Source organism: Megachile rotundata, chromosome 2, assembly GCF_050947335.1.
Source record: "Megachile rotundata isolate GNS110a chromosome 2, iyMegRotu1, whole genome shotgun sequence".
Classification (NCBI taxonomy): domain Eukaryota; kingdom Metazoa; phylum Arthropoda; class Insecta; order Hymenoptera; family Megachilidae; genus Megachile; species Megachile rotundata.
Window position 1 is genome coordinate 20,247,902 of NC_134984.1, and position 15,206 is coordinate 20,263,107.

The 15,206-nt window shown below is 39.6% G+C and overlaps 1 protein-coding gene across 3 annotated transcripts in view; it reads right to left on the bottom strand.

The window, feature by feature from the left end:
* Positions 1-15,206, bottom strand: part of sfl (N-deacetylase and N-sulfotransferase sfl) — a 131,658-nt gene that overhangs the window by 14,975 nt on the left and 101,477 nt on the right. For all 3 annotated transcript variants that reach the window (XM_076542246.1, XM_012293481.2, XM_076542245.1), the window contains 2 exons: positions 5,647-5,899; positions 4,064-4,255 (listed from right to left, as the gene is read on the bottom strand). In XM_076542246.1, coding sequence (XP_076398361.1) covers positions 4,064-4,255; positions 5,647-5,899 — 445 coding nt within the window. The remainder of the gene's footprint in view (positions 1-4,063; positions 4,256-5,646; positions 5,900-15,206) is intronic.

Genomic DNA, 15,206 nt, shown 5'->3' on the forward strand with positions numbered 1-15,206 from the left:
GACGGTTGAATGTCTGAGAACTGTGATCAATTAGAAAACTCTTATAATACACAACGAGCGCAGCTGTGCATACAGCTAAGGTTGGACGGATTTCATTCCAGCGAACAAACAATGTAGTAGCTAAGTTACACGGGTATTCAGTGAATATTCAATATTGATTTTCTTGAAAACAAAATCTCGCATTCATGCTACCGCTGTGGCCCGTTTCTACGCATCTGGTTTGTTTCAAAAGTAACGAGATTGCCTGTTTTTGAACTGGATAGCTGCTGAAATATGTCGTCTTCAAACCTTATTAATTTGCCAATTCTTCTGGTTAGAAAGAAAATCTATGCGTAGTATTTCCACGCGCCGTAATTCCACGCGTGGTGTCTGCACGCACCATAATTCCACGCGTGGTGCTTTCACGCACTGTAATTCCACGCGTGGTGTTTCCACGCGCCGTAATTCCACGCGTGGTGTTTCCACGCACTGTAATTCCACGCGCCATAAATCCACGCGTGGTGTTTCCACGCGCCGTAATTCCACGCGTGGTGTTTCCACGCACTGTAATTCGACGCGCCATAATTCCACGCGCTGTAATTCCACGCACTGTAATTCCACGCGCCATAATTCTACGCGTGGTGTTTCTACGCACTGTAATTCCACGCGTGGTGTTTCCACGCACCGTATTTCCACGCGTGGTGTTTCCACGCACTGTAATTCCACGCACCATAAATCCACGCGTGGTGTTTCCACGCATTGTAATTCCACGCGTGGTGTTTCCACGCACCGTAATTCCACGCGTGGTGTCTCTACGCGTAGTGTTTCCACGCAGCGTAATTCCACGCGTAGTGTTTCCACGCTCGATATGTCCATACGCCGTAATTCCATGCGTGGTGTCTCCACGCGCCGTATTTCTACGCGTCGTACTTCCATGTGTGGTGTTTCCACGCGCCGTATTTCTACGCGTAGTACCTCCACGCGCCATAATTCCTCGCATAGTATCTCCACGCGCCATGCGCTCCCCATTGTACGCGTTATATTTTCACACGAGTACTTTCAATAACACTACAGTAGAATAGTAAAATAGTAGAATAGTCACTTCCCACTAATCCTCAGATAATCAACAATGTCGACATACCTTCACTCCCTCCAATTCGTTTTTTTCTATCGACTGCTCCTTTCCTTTTGCATTTGAAATTCTTCACTTTTCATTTCCATTCCTCCAGGTCGTTTAATTCCCGCAGCTTTCTTATTCCTCCCGTATATCTTGTTGTTTCTCGAGTTTATCTTCATTTATTCGTTTCCATTTTCTCTCCGTAGAATCATCCTCTTCGCAGTTACACTTATACACATCTTTTACCTTTTATTTGCATCCCATTTACCTTCACCAGTCTTTTTCTTGTTCGTATACAGGTGCAGCCCCTTACCACATTCTACCGTTGCTTTTCCATCTTCATTTCTGGAGAGGAGATTCAGGGTAGTATTTCTTAACGCGTAGGATAAAACTCGGCCAATATATGCGCGTTACGGAAGCTTCATGTTTATTTTCGTGCTCCACGATTCTCGATGAAAATAAGAATTTTAAGGGTGGGAAGAACGGAGGGAAAATAAAGGAGAGTTCTTTATCGGTGCTGTCTAGCACTTTTAGTAGCAAGATAGGTTTTTGATTAAGAATAAAGTTTCCTGTTGTCTATTATGTGCGACAATCGGTTCTTCTTTCGTCGGTCAAAGCGATATCAACCTACGATAATCAAATTGAAACCCTGTGACCAAGAAACAGCACTGATATCGACCAAAGGCTAAACTGTCTTTCCACCACGAACACTGGTTCAAACAACCTGACCACCGTCGGGTCAATAGGAACGGGTTCGAGGATTGTGTTTCCGTCTCCGCAGCATCCACCATGCCGGCCACGTGGTCACAAATCGCATTCCGGATTGAAAATCGAAGGCCACGTGTTTCGTGTCGGAAACGTCTCAATTATAAGCAGTTACTAAATTCTAAATTCCAAGGTTCCAAATTTTCAAAACAAAAACATTAAAATTCTCCAGTTTTTAAATTTGTAAGCTTACAAATTTTTTACAAGACCACGCTGCGATAGAATTATTTGTACGTCTACAGATAACGGTGACCGAATTTCTGGAGCCGATGGCAAAGTATTAATTAACGCGGGCCGGTAGACGGCCCAGATCGATGTCTTTTGGAGGAGGAATTTTAAAAAGGTCTGCTCGTTAATGAAATTTTATAAACACGGACGAAGAACAGAAGGGTATCGGATGGAAAAATACGATATACAATCGCGTTTAATTAAACGAACTCCGCGTCCCAACGTCACTTTGTGCGTTAACAATGCAAGTATTAATTAATAATCCAAGCAAGAAGCGACTGTTTCTGTTTGAATTTTCACGGCGCGGAGATCGAGCCACTTCAAACAAAGGATCCAACATCGCGAACGGTCCGCGAAAGATTCTGACGCGTACTTTTTATCACGCGCCAACAGCGCCCATGGAAAACACCCTTCGTCTCGTCCTTTTGTAACACATAATTAATATTCCTCGCAGTCACGTTAGCTGCTACACTTCGACAAAGCGGACCGGTCTAATGAATTTACCAGGCTTTCCAGCTCGCCAAAAGAAAAGCGATAAACACCAGACGTGTTAATTAATTTGCTAATTAGGAAAGGGGGTTCGACTGATACGATTTGCAATTTAGTCCTCCGTGTAGGACTACTTCAAATTCATATTTAAGGTTTTATCCCAGCGGGCACCTGGGATTTTGAAAGAAATAATTTTGAGACATTTCTAAGAGGTTATATTGCCAGTGCGTTATTTTGTAAAACATGTAAATTTGTTTGAATGTCCAACAAAATTTTACCGATGCATTTGTTTGACAATGAATCAAGAGCTAACTTATTAAGAGGTTAAACATATTGCCAATGTGTTATTTTGTAAAACATGTAAATTTGTTTCAATGTCCAATAAAATTTTGCCGATGCATTTGTTTGACAATGAATCAAGAGCTAACTTAGACCACTATGTTACAAAATTAATGTCCAATAAAATTTCACCGATGTATTTGTTTGACAATGATCTATTGAACCAACAGCTAACTTATTAAGAGGTTAAATATATTGCCAGTGCGTTATTTTGTAAAACATGTAAATTTGTTTCAATGTCCAACAAAATTTTACCGATGCATTTGTTTGACAATGAATCAAGAGCTGACTTATTAAGAGGTTAAACATATTGCCAGTGCGTTATTTAGTAAAACATGTAAATTTGTTTCAATGTCCAACAAAATTTTACCGATGCATTTGTTTGACAATGAACCAAGAGCTAACTTAGACCACTATGTTACTAAAATTAATGTCCAATAAAATTTCACCGATGCATTTGTTTGATAATGATCTATTGAACCAAGAGCTAACTTATTAAGAGGTTAAACATATTGCCAGTGCGTTATTTAGTAAAACATGTAAATTTGTTTCAATGTCCAACAAAATTTTACCGATGCATTTGTTTGACAATGAACCAAGAGCTAACTTATTAAGAGGTTAAATATATTGCCAATGCGTTATTTTGTAAAACATGTAAATTTGTTTCAATGTCCAACAAAATTTTACCGATGCATTTGTTTGACAATGAATCAAGAGCTAACTTAGACCACTATGTTACTAAAATTAATGACCAATAAAATTTCACCGATGCATTTGTTTGACAATGATCTATTGAACCAAGAGCTAACTTATTAAGAGGTTAAACATATTGCCAGTGCGTTATTTAGTAAAACATGTAAATTTGTTTCAATGTCCAACAAAATTTTACCGATGCATTTGTTTGACAATGAATCAAGAGCTGACTTAGACCACTATGTTACTAAAATTAAAATTAGTAACGAATAGCATCATGAACGAGGGGTAGTAAAAAATAGGCGCAAGCGAATGAGCGACTATGCCGATAAAATCACGTTGCCCGATAAAAGTGGCAAGGTATGATTAGCGATTTGACGAGAAACGATCGCGAGTATCGATCGATTCGGAATTAATCTCGAGTTCGAAGCACGACGCGAATTGGCGACTCACCTGAATGACAGTTGCCAGAGGACTTTTGTTGGCTGGATAGTCGAGGCTGTCCCGATGAGCCCAAGCCAACGGCTCGTAGGTGCTGTGATTGGCTTGAAAAATGGTCCAGTCACCGCCAGGAAGTGGTCCCCAGGCTGTTTCCCCGGATCTGGTTAATCGGAGAATAGGGGACGCTGCATTCAGCTGAGCATCCTGAGGGAGAAAAACCGATCTCATTTTGTCCGTTGTTGGAAAACTCGGACGTTGTCGACGCTACCATTCTACTGGCTCTACGTGTGCCTTTTTTCCTTCATTTACCCGCCAAAATCGAAAATTGCTTTTCCGTCTCCGTACCTCTCGTGTTACCAATTTTCAAACATAAAACGACAAATTTGACGTATCAGCTTCATCGGAATAAATGATTCGTATTCTTAACACAAAATGGCTGGTTGCCAGTTTCGAACATGGAATGTTTTGTACGAATTGATGGCACAAATGATGCTCCCGAATCTGATACGCAACAGATGTTCTTTTCAAGACAAATTTTTTAATCATTGTCGAAAAACTTGCTTCAGTTGTCCAACAAAAGCTTCATATCCTGTCTAATAATTAAAAAATACCACAGATGTTCTTTACAAGACAAGCTTCTTATTCATCGCCGAAAAGGCTTGTTCAACAAAAACTTCACTCTGTCTAATAATTAAAAACTACCCGTAATATATGTATGCAAAAAATACACTTCTTAAGACAACCTCTTTTCAACTTCTTCGATTTACCAAAAACTTCATCAAACAACGAATCACGTCAAAGATCGTTGAAAAGTGTAAGCCCGAAGAAAAGTCTCAAGATATCAATGCAGATTGATACGAGACATTCCGTGAAACGTTAAGCGTCGTTGGTCGTATCGCGGTTCACAATAACGGTTTAAGATCGATGCTTTTATTGCCTCGTTTCAGACGAGCTTTCTTTCGCGGCGTCGTCGCAATTTTTCTGCGAAATAAAGTCGGGGCCGTTTCGTCACGGGAACGGAGATTGCCAATTCGAAGTTTCTCGCGATCGGAGCTTCCACCCCTTCGCCCGACACCAACCACCATCGTCCGAAATGTTCTATGGCGACGTGATGAAATTTATTTTCCGTCGACCAATAAAAACTGTGGCCATCGCGGACGAGTTTCATTCGAGGGAATCGCTCGTCACGCGATCTAGCAAGATATTCCAGAAGAGCGTCCCTTAACACCGATCGAATATATCGTTTCCTTTTCAAACTTTTCCAGGCGTGAAAAATTCTTGAGCTGTCTGTGATCAAATTTTGTAACAGGTATTTCTGTCAGAGTAAATTTCGAGAAATTTGCCTTAAATTCGAGAACGATACAGGAGGAGTGTATTTGTAGGTCAAGATACTTGATTATGGATCGAGTACGGAGGAGGAATCGCAATGAGATAGTGCTTTAAATAATTCCTGGAAATTCGCAACGCAAGGAAAATTTGAATCCTTCGAACAAATCTAGTAGATTATTTTATATGCTATTTGCTTTTAAGTATCGAATTATAATTCGTCAAATGAAGTCATAGCTAAGTACCAATTCGTGAATGAAGCCACTGACCTTTAGTCGAAGATTAGTGTGTACAAAAAGGGGAAAGCCTTTCAGTTGTGCACCGACTAGACTTTCTTCGCCAGAGGGCGCGAAACCAACGATGCCGACCGAGTACTCTCTGCAATATTTGTCCAGCAATTCCCGATTCCACTTGTCCATCTGCAGGTACTTGTTCAGGTTCTCGAAGATCAGAACTCCGTAACGACCTTTATCCAGGTTAGTCAGCACAGGTAAAGACTTGCCAGCCACTTCCAATTTATACCTGCAATCAAAGTTAATGCGAAATTAGTATACCTCGTTCAGGTTCCTCGAAATTCAAATTGTCAAATTTTTTAAGCACGAACTTGGTAAAGTACGTGGTCTCTCAAGGGTTATGACGTTAGTTAAAAGCGTAAACTTTATAAATTACTGTTCATCAAAATATAGCTGATCGAGTAGTAACCGTGAATTTCTCATGGATGATTTTATCCGGCGTTCTCTAAATCGTAGGAAAAGTCTCTGTTATTAAATTCCGATGACGCGGCAAAGAAAACGGAACGAATTAAATAACTCTCGCAACTTCTGGGACAAACGATCAACTCGGATGAATCGATAAAACAAAAAGGAAGAAAAAAAAAAAGAAGAAATTCTCAAAGCTTTCACGGGCAATATCCGCGTGTCAACGATTCCCAAAGGCTCGCTAGCTCGGAGATTACGAGCAGCGGGACAAGAACTCCTCCTTAAATGTCTCTTCCGGCAAGGCTTTTTATTTTTCCTCGTGAGATTATGCAATAAAGCAGCCATTGCTGGGAGTTAACGTGTTCCACGGAATGGAATAAAAGTTCTCTTTCTTTGGTTGCAACCCTCTCAACCCCTCTCCGGTGCAAATCTTTCGTCGCGAATATTTAGACTAGAACGACGATTCGCGGCGTTCACGAGTGCTCGATGCTCGTTACGACAATTTCAATCCGTCCCGGGTACACCGTATCGGTTATTTAAAACGGGGCCGGGGTAATAAATATAAGAAAAAATGGAATATCGATGGAAGAAGCGACGCGACCGACTCCCTCGGTCGTTATTGTTAAACGATAAAACAAGGATACTTTTATCGAACTCCCATTTACGCGGCATCCGAAACGTTTCGAGAATAATAAAGCAATTACACGTATAATGTGCTTTTTACATTTTATGCGGTTTTCCTATTCCCAACACCGTTCCGCCATCCTGCCGCAACCTCTTTCTCTCGATTCTTTATCCACGTTCGTTGTTCTTCTTCGATTTTTAATAACGTTTGAATTCGGTCTATCGAATCGTTCGACTATACGGACGCCTATTCGAATGCCAGAACATTTTTATTCGTGCACGCGTGCTTTTTATTCGTTTCTCTGCCCGATAAAACGACTTTATCGACGAAATAAACCGTCGGAGTTTGTCGATCGAAGGGTCACAGATTTTTCGCCCACCCGAATTTATGCGAGCCACGAAATATTGCAGATTGTATACGATAACGTACCAAACGATTCTTGCTAACCACGATACTTTTACTGTCGTTTGTCGGTACTTGGAATCGGTGATGAATGTTAAGGGAGGATCCTGCTTTAGGAACCCTAAAAAGAGCGTTTTTTAGGGAATTTTTTTAGGACAGAAAAAAAAGGTGACCCTAGTGAACTTTTTAGATTATTTTACTACATGTTTGAAGAAGAAAAAAAGAATTTTTGTACAGAAAAATATTCAAACGCAGCCGATTTTTATGCACATCTGTGCAACGCCTTTCAATTGCAGTCTCCAATCGGCGGGAAAGATGCAGTTCGTAATTTTCGTCTGAAATTAAAAAACCAAAGAGAATTCTAATTTTCATAGTCTTTCCTTCTATTTGAACTAAGAAAAACCAAAAACATTGTGAAATTGTAAAATTTTCTCAGGTTTGAAGAAAATTTCCTTTTTTTGAAAAAAAAAAAAAATTGTTTCAACTTGCTAAAAAAGTTGTTTAAAAATATTTTTCGTGAATTTTTTTAGTTCAAATAGAAGGAAAGATGCCCTTGCACTATGATGTTTTTGTCAAGTGCATCAGTCAGAACTGACTAATTTCATCCATAACATGAAAACAGACACAGTCGTCGACTATGCAAATTGTAGTTGAATTTGAACTCCAAATTGAAATGTATTCAAAATTCGAGTAAAATTGGTCATAGCCGAAGCGCGTCACGAGTCAGACTCGTCAAAATAATGTAAGGTGTGCCTTTCTTTTAAAATTAGAAGTACATTGCAAACAAAAGTTTGTAACGAGTTAAACTCTTAACGAATGGTTCCTTCTCAACGAACGAAAGGGTTGAATTTGGCGACAGTCGCTGTTCATCCGATCGTTAGAGAAGACATCGAAACAGAGAGGGTGAAAGTAATTACTCGGTTCGTAGTCGAGTAGCGGAAACTATCGATGGCCATAATCCTGCGGAAAGACTCTCGAGCGAGCGAGAACGAAGTAACGACCAAGTTGGTCGCTAAACATCCCTAATTGCGGCCACACGTTTTTCAGCATGGCCAATCGATCGATACCTTTGAAATCTCTTCGGAAGGATCCTCCGGCCGGTTGTTGCACGCGTTTTCAAGCATACGCCGGCAATTGGCTGGCGCGGCAATTGCCAGCCGAGAACAAAAGAGCCACGTCGGAGTTCGTTATGACAGTTCGTTAGCTCCGTAAATTGCCGGGCCGCCGTTAATGGGCGGTTGCCAATTATCGAACCGATTACTCCGCTGAATTATCCGGCATTCATTCGTTCATTAGTTAACTGCTATTTTCTGCCGCGACACGCGAACACTCGCGAGCCGCTGTAAACTGTTGATAACCGCCGGCAACCTTGCTCGTCCACACGAAAATTACGAGACAAGTTTCGTCGTTAAGGATCCATGGACGATGACCCATTAGACTGTTGCTCCGACGATGTTTCAACGCTTCCACGGAATTGGCCAATGCACTTTTTACGGGATTTTAGAAGGATATTATCCTAGATGTGTAATGGTGGGACCCAGCTGGGAACTTGGTGTGCATGGCATCGGCAGGATGTTCACATAAGAATGGAAATTTGGGACTTGGAAATATTAGAACTCGTAGATTTTGAAATTGGGGATTTTAGTGTTGAAAATTTGGGTACATAAAAATTTAGACACACATTTTTTTTTTTAATTGAATGTTTAAGGTCACATGCAACTTCTTAGGTTATTAGTGACCACATTTGATTTGGGACTATGTGATAAACGTGTTAATATTACATTTCATAATAAAAACCGATATCTATCAAAAAGGTAAGAGTTTTCCTGCACTTTACATTTTGTAGCATACTTGCTACGTTTGAGATGTTATACTGCTCCCTTTTAGTGCGATATTTAGGGCACTGAATTAGAATGTGATCAATGGAAATTTGTGCATTGCACACCTCACAGATTTTTGTGTTTGATTTAGAAATCAGAAATGAATGTTAATTTGATGTGGTCAATTCTTAGTCTAGTTAGTACCACTTGATCTTTTCGGTTCATAAATATTGCCGGGCTAGTATCGTATATATTATTTTCTGCAAAGCTGTAGACACACAATTATTTAGAAAAGGGATGCCAGAATTTGGGAACCAGTAAATGTCAAGATTTGGCAGTTCGGTAATTCGGAAATGACTGTAAACGCAAGGAAAAAATTGCCTGGCCCCGATCGGGAGGTAGAGAAATATTGTTTCAAGGTTTCTCGAACGCAAAAGTAACATCGGGTGGCAATGGTGGCGCAGAAGAGAAATAATTTACCCCAGGGGCGTGTTCGTTCCAAAGAAGTCGTACTCGCCTCGTAAATTCGGCCCGACGCATACCACGCCGTCTTCTTCCAACCCTGTTTTCCCCGAGCTTGAAAAGCTCGCCTGCCTGGCCGACCTGGGAAAACAACTTCATAATTTTCAGGGACCTTTCTGATTTGGCATGTTTAACTCACTGGAATTCGGAGTAGGGGAGAATTACTTCAGTTTTTTATTGGCTACGGCTCCTCTCTCTGATATCTTTTTCGATATATCATGAAATAAAGTACTTTTTAAATCGCGCCTCGCTATTTTAGTCTTATCTCGGAACTTCGTTGCAATTACGTCTCTGGGATTTTAAACCGACAGCTATTAGACAGGTTGCAGAATTAATAATGCACAAGGATGATATATTCATGTAATCACTAAAATAACATGTGTTTTTTAAGAAAAATAAAAATGTGCTATGAATAATTTCTTTTCTAATTTAACAGGTCAGATGTGCGATGAATAATTTCTTTCTTAATTACCAGGTTAATAGACATGCTATGAATAATTTTCTTAATTAGCAGAACAATATGTACCATGAATAATTGACTCGCTAAAAATAATATTCTCGACTTCATTATAAAATAACAAGGGTTCAAAGGTTCCAGCGAAGATTGATCAAAAATAGAACATAGATGATTAACCCCTTGCCGTGCCATTTATTTATGAGGTGCGTCAGTCAAGACTAAACATTCAGGACTATAACATTAAAATGAACAAAGAAAATTAAAATGTTCTAAGTATTTTATATTCAGGGATCCTTGACAACGCAAATTATAGTTGGATCTAAAATTCAAGTTGAAGAGTATTCAAAATTTGAGTAATATTAATCACATTCGAGTTGTGAGTGCGTCACGAGTGAGACTCGTCAAAGCACGGGAAGGGGTTAATAATCAATTTCAGGTTATCCTGTGTAGAATATTCTTTCGAAGAAGGAACGTGAAGAGTGCAAATTCGAAAGTAACAAACAGCTGGAAGATGTTAAGAAGAAAGAATCGACAGGGTAGCGCGGGAAAAACTCGGCACGAAGTTAAGCCGATTCGCAAGCGATTCGAGGCGAGGGATTCGAGCCGAAGCTCTGCGATTCTCGCACGCGTCCTGAATTTAAACGCGAAATCGACTTGCGAGAGGCGCGAACGAGAGCAGTCGATGCTGTTCGACGGAATTTCCAGCGTCCAGGATTTCACGTGTTGTTTCTGTCGGGTATTATGAGGGAAGCCCGTGTTGTTTCTTCGTCCGTGGAAAAAGTTCCTCGTAAAAATAAAGCTTCCGAAGGCGGCCTTAAGCCTCCCACGCGACATTCCGCTTCCTCCTTTTCTACGAATCCCTTCCTTTCTACGAATATCCAATCACAATGATCGACACTTATAATCATAACGTTCAACGTTACTTTAACCCTTAAATGCATGATTTTCTAATTTTACCAAAAGTTATCAACTAACAAAATACCTTGAAAGATGATTGATTCAAATTAAAACGAACAGATGACGCTATTGTGTATTTGATTGGTACGTGGCATATCTGCAATACTACTCATTGCAGGTTTCCTCCATTTTGTATATAATTTATAAGATTAAAACTGGTATGTTGCATTTATACAACTATACGCATTTAAGGGTTAAATAACAATTAAGGAAATAACACGATAAGCACCTTTTCTTTGCAAAAAATTAGAAATTTTGAGGAATGCAAATATTACAGCAATAAACGATTCATTTCTAAAAGAGAATGATTGATAATATTTGTCTAAGTACTGGTATTAAAAACACAATACGATTAAACATTCGAGCGACATAGCACGATTACGATATGCAGCTGAATTCAATTTACTTTAATGATATTCGACGAAGAATTAATTGCAGCGTAATAATCATGATACCAATTAATTTGTTTAATTGAAACAGAATAGTAAATTAACAGATTTCATGGAACTGATTACAGCTTCCTGGATAACTGGTAGGGATCGGATAAATTTTATACACCCTCTGCTCTGCACGCTTGATTCACGTTCTCTACAATGCCTTATTTATACTCTTGCTAAACCGCCGATCTGATAGACCAGTGCTAAGGGATACTGCAAGTTAAATACAGTTTTTATTAATTAAAAGAAGAGATTGCTCTACGAATTATTTTTGTTGTTCTTTTCTGCATAGCTTCTTTTAGAATGCATGGGAAAAATGAATGATTCGAATGTGTATAAAAGTTATTTCGATGCATGAATGCAAATTATTAACAATTCACAATCTTCCTTAATTTAAGAGATTTATGAATTGTTATAAAATTGCAAGATTTATTAGAGAACATCGTTGGAAACACAATGAAAAAGAGCAATTAAATGGAACGGAGTTTAATTCGAAGGCACGTAATCTGAACAAGTAATAAATCAGAAGATCCGAAGTAAAACAATAGCAGTCGATGGTAAATAAGATCGGCGGGCAGAAATCGCGGCGGAAGAAGAAGCATTAATGCGATCGTGGAGACACTCGAACAAAAATGAAATTATTGCTGTTCGCTCGGAATTGTTCCCGTTACGGTGCATATTTACCATGCTTTCGTATTAATAACTAGCTGCAGGTGAAAGTAGACAAGTTTGATGCAGTTTCAGCGTAGCATCGCTAACGAAGTTCCGTGCTTCCCGATCCCCGACCGCCGTCTACAAGTTTTCGGCGGAGGAAAAGGAAACATTTTGTCTCCCGCTTCCGTGCGCTGTTTAACTCGACGATTTTTAACGAACCTCGAATCGTGCCAAATTATCGCAACTTCTTCTCTCTTTAATTGGAGACCGCCTCCGTTCATTTCGTCCTCGTCCAATATCCATTATTTAACAAATTAAATATACAGCTCGCAATTATATGTGTGTCAATATTTGATTAACTTGTTATTACAACGCACGAAACAACATTAATTCCGGAGAGCCAGCAGCTACGTATTACTGCCAATGTAAATTGCTAATTAAAATGCTGATGAAAATGTCGGAAATAGAATATGCATTATTTCTTTGCGCGATGAGGCAGCGGAACGTTTGCAATGTACGTTGAAATATAGTTACTGCAAACTGCTAGGGAGATTGATAGATCTACCATATTCTAGGATCTGTAGGTTTATTCACAAATGCAGAAACTACAGTAATTTGCCAGTTTAAAAATACGAAGGGAAACTTTCAACCTGTTCAGCGCAAACTTCTACCGGATAAGGATTAATAATTCAGTGTGGTATCGTTGCAACGGTAATTTCGCGAGCGCCTAAATCCCGGCAGAGATATTTTCGACGATCGAACCGAAAAACAGTTCCGACACATTTTCCGGTTGCGATACTCGCGAATTCAGAGTGGCGCAAAATAGAAAAGAAAACGAAGTACTCGGTTCGCGCAGCGATATCTTCTCGCTATTGTCGTTCTCTGTATAGTCCGGAGAGGGTTCAAGTGATAGCGAGCCGAGGAGCGCCGACAATGGTCGTCAGACGGAAAACGATACACTGCCAACAGGATAGAGGGTTAAAGAAAGCTTGGCAAAGGCCGAGTAAGATACTAGGATAAGCGAGTGCGCGAAACAGACCAATATAACTGGCAAAACCGCAGAAAAATAGAAAGAAACGCGACCGAGGTGCAAGATACGAAAGGAAATATTCAGAGAGCGGAGGAAAGTTTAGAATAAATGTGGGAATGCGGATGTGGGATGCAGAAATTACTGCCAAGTGGTCCAAGAGATGGCTTCCCTTCAACGCGAAATTTCAGCGTTACCAAATCTAGGATTTAGGAATTTCATGTCGAAATTTTGGAATTTCAAGATGTCAGGATTTCTCTGACAGGATGTCAGAGTTTCAGAAACTTAATAGGGTAGTTTGTAAATATGAAATTTGGTGATTTAACACTAAACCTACCGACATATGTGTACTCAATTTGAAATTAAAAATGAAGTAAAAATAAATAAACAAAGGACGAAACATAAATTAGTACACACATTTATTCTTTGCCTCGATGAAAATCAATGCTGATTTCAAAGAATGTACTTTAACAAAATGAATAGCTTATAATAGAAAACTTGTGGAGCGGTCATTTGACCGGTTTGGTAGTTTTAGTGTTAAAATTTGATTTGGAAATTCGAGGACGTACAATAGATTCACAAATTTGGACTTTGTACTTCTGGACATGGATTTTACTTTCACACTTTCATTGTATAATAAGTACTTAAAAATGAATTCTATTACGTTATGACACCTCAAAAAATATAATAATAATTATTACAAATGATATAATAAACCTACATGTCTTTCGTACAAAGTTCAACTATGTTTTATGTAACGAAAGTGTCCGGATACTTATGGATAGTGTAGCTGTCACCGCAATAAAATAACTTCTCTCACGAATTGTAGCAATCAGAACGTAGTCTGAAGGAAATCGGTAGTATTTTAGTTAGTAAAAGAAAATGGCCGGAAGTTCGACTAGAAGCAATCGCCGAAGTTGAACCACGGATAGTAAAAGCAGCGAGTGTTCGGAAAACAATGTCGTAGCCAGGGTGGACAAACAGGATTTATTCGGAACATTCTGCGGGGTCTTATCGTGGAGGTTGTCGGTGTCCTAGCGGCGAAGGAAGCTCGAGCCAGACGGTAAAACGAGCGAAGTCCTCGTCAAGAGGATTTGCAGGAAGAGTAAACAGCCTAGAGCGAAATGAAGAAGAATGGCGCGAGATGAGCGGAGGAATAAGAAAATACGGTCCGGTCCAATTCAGCCGCGATTCTAAGAATAAAACGTCCGACTCTTTTAAAAGTCTGACGTATAAAATCCAACAACTTCGTCGCGAACGATTCCTGGGGACTTTTCCGTGTTTCGAGATATCAACAGGGATTCGACTGTCAGCGTTCGACAGCTTCGCGTTGTTCCTGCAGTTCGATGACGCAGAGAGCAGTTCGTTTTATAAAGCCGCCGGATTAAATACAATTATATGTTAAATACGATTATAGGATTTATGGAAATAATTAAGGCTTTGGCGTATCGATACTGCATTTGCAAGCAGTTTTAAATATGCTATTCCTGTTTATCGGTTAATTATACGTTTCGATCGATTCCTCCTTTGTCTCCTGGGCAAAATTTAGCTGATTATAAACTTATTTTATTGGGAAACTTTTTTATACTGGTGATACGTTGGTGTTTTAGCGAGGTTAATCGTATTAAAACGGAGGTAACTTCAGTTAAAATCATAGTATGTGGAGCATAAGAAAAACATTCTCTGGATGTCCACCTTTTCTTGAATAAGCTTATTAAAAAAATACACGAGTTTAAAATGAAAATAAAAATGATTTGTCAGATAATTTCAGGAAGAAAGAGTCTTTCTCATATGCAATGTTCAACAGAAAAAATATTTATTCCTCGTAAAATTACCGTAGAGAATAAACTTTGTACTATTTTTAATAACGGAGTTTACATATCTTTGCAACGCGATTCCCCGAAACAGAGACGATAAGAACTCCTATTAAATAAGAAGGAAACGAGAAGATCATGCATCGACGAATCCGTAAATGTCGTTTCCGTTCAGCGCGGTTCTTCCTCGAGTTAAGATCCGCTTGGCATCATAATTGGATCTTCATCCCGTCGAGAATCGTGAACGTTCGCGACGCAAAGATTGCCGGAAAATGGTCGACGAAGCCATGCATGAGCCGTTTTATTCCCGGCTCGTTCATCCTTTCTCGCACAAAAGAATAAATATACGAGTACCAGCCGCGTGGAATTCGCGAGCATCTCGACAATAAGCGAATACGAATGCGAGTCCTTCGCGA